The sequence below is a fragment of the Callospermophilus lateralis genome, chromosome 5 (genome assembly GCF_048772815.1).
Source record: "Callospermophilus lateralis isolate mCalLat2 chromosome 5, mCalLat2.hap1, whole genome shotgun sequence".
Lineage (NCBI taxonomy): Eukaryota > Metazoa > Chordata > Mammalia > Rodentia > Sciuridae > Callospermophilus > Callospermophilus lateralis.
This window is the reverse complement of record NC_135309.1, coordinates 88734870-88750318: the sequence shown is the minus strand read 5'-3', so window position 1 is coordinate 88750318 and position 15449 is coordinate 88734870. Positions and strand designations below refer to the sequence as shown.

The 15449-nt window shown below is 35.4% G+C and overlaps 1 protein-coding gene across 1 annotated transcript in view; it reads left to right on the top strand.

Moving 5' to 3' along the window:
- The window catches only part of Lnpep (leucyl and cystinyl aminopeptidase), a 95943-nt gene extending 80838 nt beyond the window's left edge, over positions 1–15105 (top strand). Inside the window, exons 14-18 of the mRNA XM_076856983.2 lie at positions 527–711; positions 2240–2401; positions 4626–4766; positions 5479–5560; positions 6123–15105. Of these exons, the coding sequence (XP_076713098.1) occupies positions 527–711; positions 2240–2401; positions 4626–4766; positions 5479–5560; positions 6123–6254 (702 nt within the window). The 3' untranslated portion in view covers positions 6255–15105. The remainder of the gene's footprint in view (positions 1–526; positions 712–2239; positions 2402–4625; positions 4767–5478; positions 5561–6122) is intronic.
- The last annotated feature ends 344 nt before the right edge of the window (positions 15106–15449 follow it).

The window sequence follows — 15449 nt, the reverse complement described above, 5'->3', positions numbered from 1 at the left end:
TTCCATATGGTATTCATTTTCTTGTTAGTTTGGTTATATTAATTTGCTATAGTATTAGACTAGTTAATATGTTAAATATACCTTTAATATTGAATTTTAAAAAATTTAAACATTAGTCAACGGTAAAGAAGTGCATTTTTCTCTCCTTGCTTTATGAGCTTATGATTCTAAAGCATTAGTTCAGGAAATTTCAAGTTCCTTTCATCAGCGAGTTATAGGTGATAATTTTTGGCAAGAAAGTAACTTCTAGCTGAGTATACATAGGATACTGCACAGATGCCATTATTTCTTTCTGAGTTTATCACTAAAATCCCCCCTTGTAGCAACCTTATGGACAGGCTTTGTTATTTAGTGTATTTCATTCCAGCTTTACATGGGATTCATATGTCATTTGATATCTAATGAGAAATATCTGTGCCCTTTTTCTTCCCTAATTGAATAAATGTTGGGGAAAGATGTGATTGTTCTGATTCTACTGATTATTCTACTTATTATTACTCCTTTATAATCCATTTTGTCTCTCTAGACCAGAGTATTTAAATTGCTTCAACACCAAATTCAACAACAAACTTGGACTGATGAGGGCCCCCCATCTATGCGAGAGCTTCGATCAGTCTTGCTAGAATTTGCTTGCACCCATAGCCTGGAGAACTGTAGCACTGAAGCCAAGAAGCTCTTTGACGATTGGATGGCATCCAATGGAACTCAAAGGTGAAGTGTATGTCCACTGAAGTGAATTCCCTTTACCTCACATAATATACTGAAAACAAATCTTCTTAACCTGGGTCGTAAATGTTATAAAACTGCATGTTAATGTAGAAGAGCTCTATGCACCTATGTTCTCAGACAAGACATTTTTAAAAATTTGGGTCAAATACACATAACATTTACCATCTTAACCTTTCATTAGAGTACAGTTGAATAGTGTTAGTCATACTCACATTGTAGTGCTCCAAATTCCAGAACTTTTCTCCTCTTACAAAACTGAAACTTTATACCCATTAAACAATTCTCCACCCCTTCCTCCCTAAAACCCCTGGAAACCACTTTTCTGCTTTCTGCTTCTGTAAGTTTGACTACAACAGATATGTGATATAAGTGAAACCATACAGCATCTATCCTTTTTTATTTAGCATAATGTCTTCAAGGTTCACATATGTTGTAGCATGTGTCAGAGATTCCTTCCTTTTTGAGGGCAAGTAATATTTTACTATATGCACCAATGCATTTGTTTATCCATTTATTCATGGATAGACCTTTGGATTGCTTCCACCTTTTTAGCCATTGTGAGTAATACTGCCATGAACATGGACATAAATCTCTTGGAGCCCTTGCTTTAATTCATTTTGATATATATCCAGAAGTAGTAATGCTGGATCATAAAAATTCTATTTTTAATATTTTGAGGAACTGCTATGTTGTACCATTTTACATTCCCACCAAAATTACATAAATGTTCCAGTTTTTCCATATCATTGCCAATGTTATTTTCTGACTAGAAAAAGAAAGCTATTGCAGTACTAGAAATTGAACCCACAGCCTCACACATGCTAGGCAAACATTCTACCACTAAACTACAGTCCCAGTCCCTATTTTTTTTTATTTGATAGCAGCCATTCTTATGGGTGTGTGATGACAAAAAAAGTCTCCTTTAATTTAGAAACAAAACATGGCAGGTAGAGTGAGCAGTTAGTAGCAACACTTTGGGTGATGATCAGTTGTCTCCAGGCTCTTTCTTGGGCATTATGGAGAAAAGATTCAAGTATCAGATAGGAAGTTGGGAGTAGAGGATTCGAATAACTCTTCAAGTTTTGCCCATTTCAGAGATCTTGAAGAAACTGTGTTTCATCCTCTCTTCTTATTATATCCTGCCCTATGTACCCACTTCTGAATTTATACCATGAAACTTGCTACATGTTATTATTGCTGTACACTTTGAAACAGCCATGAGTTCCTGGAAGACAGGGACTATTTCTCATCCCCTCTCCAGTTGCCTGCCTGATTCTTAATAGTGCTCGGTGAATAATTACTGTATTAAATTGCACTATGAACTGATATTCTTCAGAGTCCTACTTATAGGAAAGCAGAAATCACTGAATTAACCTTTTTCTTGACTCTAAATTGTATAGTTAAGACTTTTGTGATTATTGCCTACACATCACTGCCACTCAATACCATGTCCTTGTCTTTATATTCAGAATGCTTTCTTATTTTTCTTATGTTTGATCATCTCTTACAGCCTACCTACTGATGTCATGACTACTGTGTTCAAAGCTGGAGCAAAAACTGAGGAAGGCTGGTTATTCCTCTTAAGCAAGTACAAATCTGTAGGCTCTGAAGCAGAGAAAAACAAAATACTTGAAGCTCTTGCCAGCTCAGAGGATGTATGGAAACTTCACTGGTATGAAGCTAGTCAAGGAATATTTAATATAAAGAAACCCAAAGATAAAAAACACTTTGCTCCTCAGATGGAAGTTCATTTTCTTTGAGATCTCCCTCTTCCTTTTTGTCATAAGCCACACCTGACTTGGGCAGTATGACAAAATGCTACAGGTGCTGGGCTTCATCTTGGGGATTGAACCTTTACAGACAGGCAAAATATGCTTTATTCAAAAGAGGTAGGAAATGTTAGGATCATAACCTTCTACCCTCCTCAAAAATCTCTCTTCTCTTTGGCATGTTTTAAACTACACAGTTAGTACCTCATTCTTTTGGGCCAAGGCATTTCTCTATTCAAACTGTCATTTTAAAAATGCAGACACTTCAGAAAAAGATAATGTAGGGTGGGGCTTTAGCTCAGTGTCAGAGCCCTTGCCTAGCACATGTGAGGCACTGGGTTCAATCCTCAGCAGTGCCACATAAAAATAAATGAATAAATAAAAGTATTCTGTCCATCTACAACAACAACAAAAAAATTAAAATAGAAAAAGGTAATGTTTAAAAACTTAGGAGTTCTACCTTCATGTGAATTTTTTCGTCAGACTTCTTTTTAACATACAGCTGATGAAGACTTGGGAATGGGAATTTCACATGGGTGAAAGAAGGGCTGTAAGGAGGCCTCCTGATAGGAGGAACACACAATGGCAGGGTAGAGGAGCTTGAGCCAAGAGAAGTGAGAAGTTATCTGGAGCATGGGACACAGAAGCTGAAAGCCACACAAGAAGGATAGAAGGAGGCTCCTGGGTCTCCTTTCTTCTCTTAAGTAATTTCATTGAGATAAATCCTAATGGTGTCACAGAGATGCCCTTAGCATGTGCTCGCTTTCTACACAAGACACTGCAAATAGGCATTTTATTTAGAGCAGTGGCCAGCCTTTGACCTAAGCAGATAGAGAAAACTTTATTTCCTGGTGCACCACACGTGCAACTCCCATTATAAGGTGTTCAAATCATACCTAGAAGATGAACTAAAATGGAAGTCTTTCTCATGACCCTTCACATTAATTCTTATTTTCCCATCTCTCTGTTAATAGTAGCAGTTGTGGCCTACAGCTTGAGCATTTGTCACATGAAAAATTCTGCAGGAGAAGCACTCTGACCCCCACATTTCAGAAAAGGATGCTCATCCTGCATATGCATTCAGACATGCATGCATATTTAACCACATTTTTTAAGTACTGGGAATTGAACCCAGGGGTGTTTTACCATTGAGCTAGATCCATAGCCTTTTGATTTTTTTATTTTGATCTTGCTAAGTTTCTGAGGCTGGCCTCACTTGCAATCCTGCCTTAGACTCACAAGTCACTGGAATTATAAGTATGCACCAGTGTGCCCAACTTTAATCACATTTTTAACATAGATTTATCCTATATTCAGTGTTTTCTTTTTGATTAGTAATCGATTATTGAGTTGCAAAGTCAATTCATAAAGCCTACTTTTATTTGTTTTTATGGATACATGGTATTCATAAGTATGACTGTATTATAATTTATTTAACCTGCCACATCTTGTTGGACATTGAGGTTTTTTTGCCCTAAAAAATAGTGCCACATTCTTTTGGGAGGGTGTGTTTTCCTTACTCTAAGTAAACCGTATAGTATACTATCTAAGAACCACATACATTCCAAATGCTAGGCTTCAGTATTTGCCAGATATAAATCATGGGGCAATTATATAACCTTAAGTTTCTTCAACTATAATGGAGATGGATAATAAATGCCTACTTCATAGCACTGTTGTGTGGAAGACTTACAGCATTATCTAGTACACAAAATCAATAAATGCTACCTACTAATTAGTATATAATGAAATGTACCTTCATTGTCAAATCATTTAAACAACCCAATTTTTAAAAGTATAAAGTATTTATCTGCCTATTCAAAAAAAAAAAAATGTTTTTGCTGGAAAGAAGTACCAGTCTCAAGAACTGTAATAAATTCTAACAGAATATATTCCCTAAATATCCTTCATATATCAAAAATTATTATGTGACAGTATATGTAAATGCCTATGTTGAGTTCATCCTTTATGTTTTAAAAATGGCAAGCTTCACTCTTCGACTAATCCAATATTTATTTCCCTTGATTTGCTATCCAGCTTTACTTAGGAAACCAATACTAATTTCAGTGGAGCCACCATGTCTTCATGAATGATTATTTTGGAGATTAAATCTGTTTTGCTCTTCAGGTTAATGAAAAGTAGCCTTGATGGAGATATCATCCGAACACAAAAGTTGTCATTTATCATTAGAACAGTGGGCCGACATTTTCCTGGACACTTATTGGCATGGGATTTTGTCAAGGAGAACTGGAATAAGCTTGTACAGAAGTAAGTTTCTCAGAGAATGACTGTTAGTGTTCTCAGACTCTGTTTAGAAAAAGCCATCAATGTTGTGTTGGTTCATAGGAGTTGTGATTTGGTATGAGAGGAAAAATGCTTCCTTGACAGTTTATTGAAACACCCAGAAATATTCACATTTATAAACATAATTCTGTAGCTAGAGTCATTTAACAGGGTATTCCATTCAAGTACTAATCAAAGCCAGCCATGCATGACACCAATCACTTAGACCAGCATGGCCACAGACTGTTTCAGAATAACAATTTATTTGGTGTGTTTAAAATTCATCTCCATTGCCAAGGCATTGTGAGAACTCACACCTAGCCAGATAGCACATGCAGATTTCTTTCCTCCTTTTTCTCTTTTAAAACAATGACATTTCTCTCTCTCTCTCTCTCTCTCTCTCTCTCTCTCTCTCTCTGTGTGTGTGTGTGTGTGTGTGTGTGTGTGTGTGTATGATCTTTGAAAAGATCAAATGGATTAAAATTCACAGGGCTATCCCAAACTCTCCTGGCCTAATTTGCCTACCTTCCTTTCCCCCTGCTAGCAAGCATATGTAGCCTATCCTTGACCCTGAGGTGCAGTTCCCAAGAGGCTTCACCTTGCCTTTGGCATTAAAACAAGTCCTTTGCACTCAGAAGCAGTGCTTTGCTTACATGTAGCTGCCTCATTTTTCTCTCTTATGTTTGTGTTTCTTCAGGTTCCATCTCGGGTCCTATACCATACAAAGTATTGTTGCTGGATCTACTCACCTGTTTTCAACGAAGGCACATTTGTTTGAGGTTGGTTATATAAAATGCTAATGGGGAGCCTATGTAGCTTTTCCCCTTAGTTTGCCTGGTATAAATGAAATGGTGTCTTTTCATGCTAATTCTCATCCCTTTTCTGTGTCTCCCTTCATCAGTGTTAATGATGCTATAATGAGATTACCTGTAGAGGTTTGGATGTATGGCAAGGAGAAAGCATTCTGAATCCATCCTCAACACTATTCCCTTTTCTTTCTGATACAAATAATTTCAGTGGTAATAAAATTACTTTGAAATTCCATTCAAAAGATGAAATTAAACTTTAGGTACCACTCATTGTTTCTTGAACATTTTTTAATATATATTTTAAGTTAGAAAAATTCATTCTTGTGGGAGTAAAGGAAATTCATTTTTAAAACCACTTCAGATATCACCATGCTTGGTTGAGAACTTCATGTAGATACCTTCGATGTTAGAGCACTTCTCTCTACTGCTTGCAAGGAATCAGCAGAGCCATTGATAAGTTAAAGCTCATTTTTAAAGGATGGTCAGGTTGCTTGTCCTTTTCCTTTACAATTCTTCTATGTGGAACTTACAGGTCCAGGCATTCTTTGAAAATCAGTCAGAGGCAACCTTTCGGCTTCGTTGTGTCCAGGAGGCCTTGGAAGTCATTCAGTTGAATATCCAATGGATGGAGAAGAATCTCAAAAATCTGACTTGGTGGCTGTAGCATGCACAACTGCACCTCGTTTTGTCACCCATTTAGAGAGCTTGTGAATTTGGGCTCTGTTGCTTCTGCCAAAGCCAAGGTGAAGCCAAGACTGTGACAGAGTTGTTTGCACTGTTAAAAGTTCTAGTTAGCTCAGGGCCCAACTGTCTTTTCTGAAATGTCTTTAGGCAGTATGTAGTTATTTATTACAAAATTATATTCATCTGTATGCCAACCATCTACAAAAACTATAAGTAATTTTTCTACCTTGAAGATAAAATGGGGAAAAATCATTTTTGGAATTCTATCCTATTTCTCAGTGTCCAGGAAGTTACTGAACCAGTAAAATAAGGAAAGGTCTGCTGTAAGACCCACCGTCTTTGCATGCTGCTGGTTTGGCAGCCCTTTGTTGCTTGTTTTCAAATGCTATTGAAAGGTGGCTCAGAGCTAGCCTTGAAGGGTATGATAATGAAAATGGTGACACATGCAGCTGCAGAGAACTGATTTGTGTGCAGATCTACTTTTGATTTTAGGGTTTTGAGTAATCCTTTATTTTCTGAAAAAAGTTTAAATAATATCTCTATTATATTTTTTTCCTGCACAATAGCTGGGTGCTACAGAATTTAAAAAAAAATTTTGTTGTTATTGAATAGATAAATAACCAGGACAAAAGGTTAAATTTTCCAAATACTTAATACTTTTTGTTTCATCAATATAGTGTTACCATAGGAAAATGTTCCAAACTGAGTTAGATTTAATTATAATTATTTTTTTCATGAATGCCAATAATCCCCAATATCTATACACTGTCATCTCTCCTGTTCTAGATAGGCCTTTTTTTCAGATAAATATTTGTTTTAGATAAATATTTCTGTGTTTGTGACAATCTGTTAGCACTGGTGTTTTTCATTGTGACTTGTATCACTAGTACTAAGAATGCAATTTGCTTAAGTTGTCTTTTGACCTCACAGATCATAGATACTTTCTCTCTAAATCACACCCATGTGTGGATTTTCATTTTATATGATACAGTGGCATATTAGAAGCATATTTTAAAATAGGGCCTTTGAGAAATTAAAAAATTTTATTTGAAGTTCACCATAGTACCTTAAAGAAACAAAGAGAATGTGGGATAGGAATAAATCAAATTCATGCTTAATATGGTGGGCTTTGAATTTTTTCCACTATTAAAAACAGTACTATACTTTGGTTGAAAAAAAATCATATTCTTCTTTTATTGTGGCCAAACTAACATTAAATGGAGTGGCCAAGGAAAGACAGAATGAAAGAAAGAAATCCAAAATTGTATGGCATTTTACTCCTGAAGGAGAAGTACTGTACTTGAACTTTTTGAGCTATGCAGACTTATAAGTAGATTGTTATGTTTCCTTGATTCTTAGTAGAAAAGTTTTCTTCATAATAACTCTTGAGAACTTTATATTTTCTTTGAAAACAGCATATATGTACATAAAAAGGGGAATGACTTGTTTGTGAGCACTTAAAACACTCCACACAGACATTGGGAAAGGTCACCTTTTTTTATTCAGCAGATATGAAGTTAGGATATGTGGGGTTATGTACAAAGTTATATTTTATTTTATGAAAATATTTTTATATAACAAAATTTAAAAGGCTGGCAAGCTAAAAAGTAGCCTGCTTTAATCCTAGTGTGTCTTTCTCAGTTTAGTCTTTTCTAAACATTGATTTGTTTTTGAAAATATTATGAGAATCACAGAATCATCTGAAGATGTCTTATTGAAACTGAGATGATTGTAGATCTTTATTCCCCTGTGCTTTGATAAATGGATGATAATTTACTTGATATTTAAAGGTAGTATGTTTTTGTACTTTCAGAGTGAAGGAAAAAGTACTAATCTTTTAGGGAATTTTTTGTTACTGGCATTTTACCATCTTATATTACTAAGTTCCAATTTGATACAGAGTTTGAAGTTTGCTACTTCTTGAAATCAGTTAAGATTCTTCAGTTTTATCCCCCCATCTTCACATTGCTCCTAAAATACATGTTAAGTCTGCATTCGGCAAATCTTGTATTTAATTGATATAAATTTTTTCTGTGACTGTATGTGGGGTACAGGTGGTAGCATGTTGTTGTAAGTAAAAACCTTACCAAAACATGGGCTGAAAAAGAGGTAACTCATGATCCATTACTCTCCCTATACCCAAAGATGTTCATTCCCATGATACTGGATCCATACTATCTGCAATTTTATTTGTAGCCCTCACCTCAGTTTTTTTGTCATGTTAGTAGGCCTCATCTCTATTTTTCCCATGGAATTCCATAATTTTTCATGTCATGCTAACCAATTTATATGGGAATTAAGTCAGGAATACAAGGTTAAATGAGAGGTATAACTTATAGTTATTAATTATATTGGTAGTTTTCTGATCCCCTCCCCCCAGTTTTATGTTATGCATTGTATTTCTTGGAATGCAGAAGCACAGAAGTCGTAATATGCCTTCACATAAGCACACAGCTATCTGACATAATTGAGTACTTGTTGAAATGAGTATTCAGTTCATTGAAGAGAGACGATCTACTTGAATATACTATAAAAAGGCACATGCTACTAAATCATTAGGAAAGACAGAATTGGAAATCTAGAATTGTAGAAGGAAAACATGTACCTTGGAGACCTGAAAGGTTCAGAAAAAAGAAATTGGAGGAGTTCAGATTTTTCTGTTGTTATGAAGGGATTAAACATTATACTGCAAGTACTGGCAGCTTCCATCATAAGCTTATGCCTTCCTCCATCTTTTTTTTTTTAAGTTTCTTTAAATGAAATTGTATTTGTCCTTGTTTCAGTGTTCACAAAATTACTATATCAGGCTCTATTTAACTTTTTTTTTTTTTTTGCTATTTGTTTTAATTTTATGGGACGTTAGCCACTGTTACTGTAGGAATAAAAATGCTCTCAGAAGAGTCCTGGGTATAGAGAGCAAATCAAGCTGCATCAGTATTTTTGGGCACCAATTAGAATCCTTTCTGAATATTGGGAAGTAAGAAGTCATATTAAGTGCTAAGTTGTTTAGAATACTGGTAGCCTGTTACTGAACAGGATTTTAAGAGTCTATGCAAACTAAAGCATTGGAACCAAAATTTGAAATTAGGCTGCTGAGCATTTACATGACTTCCTTGTGTTTCATGGAGCGACAGGGAAGGTACAATGCATCTCAGATGTGTCATCACCAAGGACAGCAGTTCCTGGACTGAGTGGCAAAATTAGACCTGTATTTTGTTACAAGGGCCTAAGAATTGGGGTCGTAGGTATGATGGAGCTCTTCTCACCTTTGCCTTTATTACTTTTGTTTTTATTGGAATTATCTCTTTTTTAAAAAAAAAAAAAAAAAAAAGCTTCCCCCCCCCAAACCCCCATTTGTATTTTTTAAAACTAAGGTATATATTTTGCTGAGGTCTGCATTCTCTTATTTTTTGCTTTGTTCTCTTCATTGGCAAGTAAGTACCAAGTGAAAAGTGGAGGTCCAAAAAAGGATGATGAATCCCCTCGTCTCCCTTTCCCATTTGCCTGCATGGCAATAGCTAGTAGAATAATTGATTTTTTTTTACATGGTTTGGGAAGATATATATACTTTTTAAATGTACATATGTGGGTTTTTTTGTTTTTATATCTTTCATCTTAAATATTTTGTCTTGATGAAAAATGAAATACTGTCCTATGAATCTCTCTCTCCCCTTCCCATATTACCTTTGTAACAATAGCTACAGAGTAAGTATTTGGTTTCTTTTTCTGAAAGGAGATGATAGTGCTGGAAGGAATGCAGAGTAACTTCTTTTAAAAGTATGAACAAATGAACTAGGTACAGTGGCACACGCTTGCAATCCCAGCAATTTAAGAGGCAAAGGCAGGTGGCTTGCAAGTTCAGGTGATCCTGGGTAACTTAGTGAAACCCTGTCTCAAAATAAAAATTAAAAAGAACTGGGAGTCTAGCTCAGTGTTAGAGCACCTCTGGGTTCAATCTCCAGTAACTCCCCCCACCAAAAAAAAATGAGTACAAATGTTTTTGCTGCTATTTTGTGTTGTTTCATTTTGCACTTCATTTTTCTTTTTCATGGGCATGTCAGTAAACTGTGGAGGTCCACAAGTATGGAATTGTCCCATTTACCTCTCTTATTGCCTGCATGGATAATAGCAGAGTGGTCATATTGGCTGTTGCTTGGATCTAGTCTTAGGGACTATTGTTCTTTCAAGTGTATATAAACATTATGCTACTTCTTATGCTTCATTTTATAGGTCTTTGCATGGTAGCATATATGCTTAAAAATTGAGCTTTAGAATATAATAAATCTCCTGCTTTCCCTTTTCCTTTTTGTCTTGTTAGGCAGTAGCTAATAGAGTAGTTTGTTGTGTTTGCGGTGAATGGGATTTGCACTCAGTGTATATAAATGTGCTTGCTACTACAAGGTATTACTAATTCATTTTGTACTGTGTCCTCCTCAAGGACATGAAAATACCTAGTGAAACAAGGAGGTCCAGATGTATATCAGTTGCCTCTTCTCTCCACCTCTTATGCCTGTTGGGCAGTAGCTAGAGTAGTTGTGGAGTGAGGTATTTGGAGGGTAGGGGAAAGGGGAAGTGCACTTAGTGTATAATATGTGTTCTTACTGTTATCTTGTATTAATTCATTGGGTAACCAGACTGGAAGCTACCTAATGAACCATGGAGTTCCAGATGTATAACAATCTCCTCTTCTCCCTTTCCCTTACTGCCTGTTTGGGCAATACTTTTTAAAACAGTTTTGAGTTTTTTGAAGGTTTTTATGCTAGAGGAGTGAAAGTGGTTTTAAGGTAAGAGTATATACTTTAAACATATATATAAATGCTTTTGCTGCTTTTTTAATTATTTTTTCATTTCCTATCTTGTCCTTTGTGAAGAAAGTTGAGGATCTTTCCATGACAAATCTGCTCTTCTCTTTCATTGTATTATCTGTGTGGGCAGTGCCTGGTAGTATAGGCAGTTAGTTGCAAGGCTTCTGTAGGTGCTGGAGCATATACTTTTTAAATGTATGTGCATATTTTTACTTCTTTTTTGCAGTATTTTACTGGCTCACAGTCCTTCACTTGGACATGTGAGGTTCCTAGTGTACCAGAGATTCTCTCCTCTTCTCCTTTTTCCTTTTTATTTGTGTGGACAATGATTCTAAAGTATTTTAAGTTTTTAGGGATGAATGGGGACTAAGGACAGGATATATACTATAAAACATGTCTGTGGTTTTTGTTACTGTATTGTGTTTTTTTTTATTTTGTGCCAGGTCCTTTGTGTGGACGTATAGGTATCTAATGAGACATGGAGGTCCGGATGTATGAAAATTTCCTCTTTTCCCCTTTCCTTATTGCCTCTGTGGGCAATAGTTGTAGAGTTGTAGATTTGGGGGTTTTTTTACTCCACACCCCAGAAGGATGGGGAATGTACTTTTATATCTGTATATAAATGTTTTTGCTCCTTTTTTATGTTATGCATTTTGTACCTAGACCTTTCTATGGATATTTAGGTACATAAAGAAATTTGAGGTTCATTCTATGAAAAATTATCCCTTCTACCCTTCCCTTATTGCCTATATGGGCAATGACTAGTAGAGTAGTTGTTTAGTTGTGTTTTGTTTTTGGTTTGGGGTTTTTGTTTGTTTTTGTTTTGGCAGGGCTGGGAATTTTCTGAGTTTATATATATATATATATTTTTTTTTTTTAATGTATATAAAAGTCTGCTAGTTTTAATTTTTTTCACTTCCAATCTAGTGTTTTGTTTGGATTTGTAGGTATCAAATATAATGAGAGACTCAGACCCAGAGGTATGATGTATCTTTCTTCTCTTTCCTTATCACCTGTGTGTACAGGTAGTAGTATCTAAGTAGTGTAGGGCTTGTTTTGGTGTGTGTGTGTGTGTGTGTGTATGTTTTGTTTGGGGGTTTTTAATGCGGAATGAGCTTATTAGGAAAAAAGGCTAAATGTGTATATTTTTAATATGTAAATATTTTTTCACCTTTTTGAATCTTACCCTTTGCATGACTATTTAGATACTTAATGAACATTGAGATTGACTCTATGAAAAATATCCCACATACCCCATCCTTCATTGCCTGGTGGGCAATGGTAGAATAGATATTTGTTTTCTTTGTTGGGGGGGTCTGGTTGTATATATATTTTTAATATATATAAATATAAATATTTGCTGCATTCTGTGTGTTATTTCACATTGTACCCAGACCTTTACTGGGACTTGTAGATTCATAATGAAACATGGAGGTCCAGATGTATGATAACTCTCCTCTGCTCCCTTTCCCTTGTTGCCTGTAGGGGCAATACTTTTATAACTTGGGTTTGCTTTTTTATGGGGAGGGTTTTTTGGGTGGGTTGTGGAAAAGGGATGGGGTATATACTTTTAAAAAAAATGTATATAAGTATTTCTGTTATCAGTCAGGCTCCTTGTCCTTTGCATAGATAGATACACAGGTGCCTAATGAAAATCGAGCATCAGTGTATGACAGCCTCCCATTCTCCCCTTCCCCTTACTGCCCGCACAGGCTATAGTGAGTAGGATACTTGTGTGCTGTCGACTCAGTTGTTTGTTTTAGAGGAAGTTTTGGTAGAGGGGATAGTCTTACTAAGTATAGATATGTTTTCATTTCTGTGTTGTTTAATTTTTTTATTTAGTCCTTTGTATGGCTGTGTAAGAACCTAATGAAAATTGAGTTTCATAAGATAACAGAGCACTTCTACCTTTCCCACATATTTCCTCATTTAGTGGTAGTTAGTATAGTTGTTTTGTGGTTATTTGTCTTTATTCTTAAGGCTACATACCTTTAAGGATATAAATACACACACAAACATACACACACACACACACACACACACACACACACACACACACACATATATATATATATATATATATATATATATATATATAATTTGTTTGCTTTCCCCCCATTATTTTCCTTTTATACTTGGTCCCTTGCAAGGCTCTGAATGTACCTAACAAAAATAAAGGCTCACTAAGTCCTTGCCATATGGCTTGAAGGTGTAGCAGTGTGATGGTGTAACTAATGCCAATATGCATGCAGCAAATAAAATGAGAAAGGACACTTGGATATGGTTGAGTAGCAAAAACTTATCAGATCCAGCATTTCTTTGTTGATTTACACTGAGTGAAATGGTGAAAAGGAACCTGTACTTTTGTACATTCCAGAAAGGCAGAGAATAGTACTAAGTAGAGGTGTGTTTAATCTTCACTGCTGATTCATCATTCAGTAATTGGCAAGCTGTTGAAGCAGGTAAGCCAATTGAAGACCCTAAGAGTAGGTTACTTTTAAGGCCTGGAATTTTAATTTATCTACAGAAATCCTTTATAGATCAGTAACATATTCTTTCAAACCCAGTAGGAATTATTTTTGACTGTTGGAATGAATATTTTGAGTAATTTCCATTGCTTTGGTGAATGACAACATGGGCCCAAAAACTAATCCAAAATAAGTTTTGGGGACAAGCCCTTCCCATCTTTCAACATCCACATGTGGCAGGGCAAGTTCGCCCTTTTCTACCCAGAACTCTTTTGTGTGGCTTATCTCTTTCCTCAGTTCTCCTTAGGCTGGATCATCCCTGCTCTTTTTTTCTCTTTTGTCTTCAGTGTCTGCACTGTTAGATTATCTTCAGTTGTGCTTAGAAATTTAAGCCAGTGTTGCCTCATTAGCTTTGTTCTTTTTTTGTGTGTGTGTGCAATTCATGCACCCAGGCCTGTATGTTTGCTTTTAGCCTTCTTATATCATATTTCACATTGTGTCTTCATTTGCCACATGGTACATGTTATGACTGCACATTTGTCTGCATCACAGAAAATGCATGTGTAAACCTCCTTCTTCTCACTGCAGCATATTACAATTATTTGTTTGGTTTTCACCTTTGTAATGATGCTGTTTCGTGCTTAAGATTTGCCATATCATTATTTTAAAAACATTGAGTGATAGGATTCCTAGAAAAGTTGGAAGGACATATTATTTACCGTATCAAACTCTCAGGTTTTAGTGTTGAAAAATTAGCTTATACATTGCTGTTACTTATACCTGCTGCTGTAGGAAAAATAAGAGTTTATTCATGACACACTTAACTTTGATCATAAGTAAAAGAAAAACAGGCACCTTTTTGCAGTTAGTCATGGTAGTCATTAGTGATATTTCTGAACAGTTTTTAATTTGAAGTACTTCAAAGGAAGTAAAAGGTCATGGCTTAGCTGAATGAAATGCTCCAGAAGTTGGACTGTGTAAACCACCAGTACAATAATATACTTGTTTGTGTATGTGTATATAAAATGAGAATTGCAGCATAATTGGAGCATTTTCATTAATCAGCAAACACACATTGAGACAAACCTTAGTCTTACAGCTGTCTTGATTAAAGCCAAGTGTTCCATGTTGCTGTGAAGATTAGGCTTTTTCAAATACTTTGAAAAGTAATTACTTGGAAACTTGTAATAGTATTACATTTTTGTATTTAAACACCTATAGAGATCTTCAATTCCTTCAGTCTGAGCTTGTTGGTGAAAAATCTAAATTTGTACTATAATATGTCTTTTGTGGAAGATTTTGAAAATAGTGTGTATATATATATATATATATATATATATATATATATATATACATATATATGTATATATATATATATAATCTTATATATGCAAATTGTGTTGCTTTACCTCTAAAGGGAAAAGGTTTATTTTTCTTTATACTTCTCATAACTTGTTTTGCATATGACCAGCACTGATTGAAAGGCATGTTTAACTGCAAACACTGTTGCTTATTTTTTTTCCTTTGGGAAATGAAAATAAAAATATTTAAATACAAATATTGTGTGGACTCTTCAGATTACGAAAGATACCTCCATAAAGCAATAGTTCTTCTTAGATTTCATAATCTGGAGATTATGCCCTACTCTACCATGGTAGCTTTTATATACATTGTCTTTCCTGATTTGCTTTCTACCTAACCAGTACCCAAGTATTCTTACTATATTTTAACTCAAGGTTTCTCAAACCCACACTATTGACATTTGGGGCTGGATAATTCTTTGCTATGGGTCACTGTCCTTTGCGTCATAGGATGTTTAACAGCAACCTCAGCCTCTATTGTCAGTTGCAACCAGAAGTCACTAGATGCCAATAGGAACTCCTCCCCTCCCCTTCCCCCTGT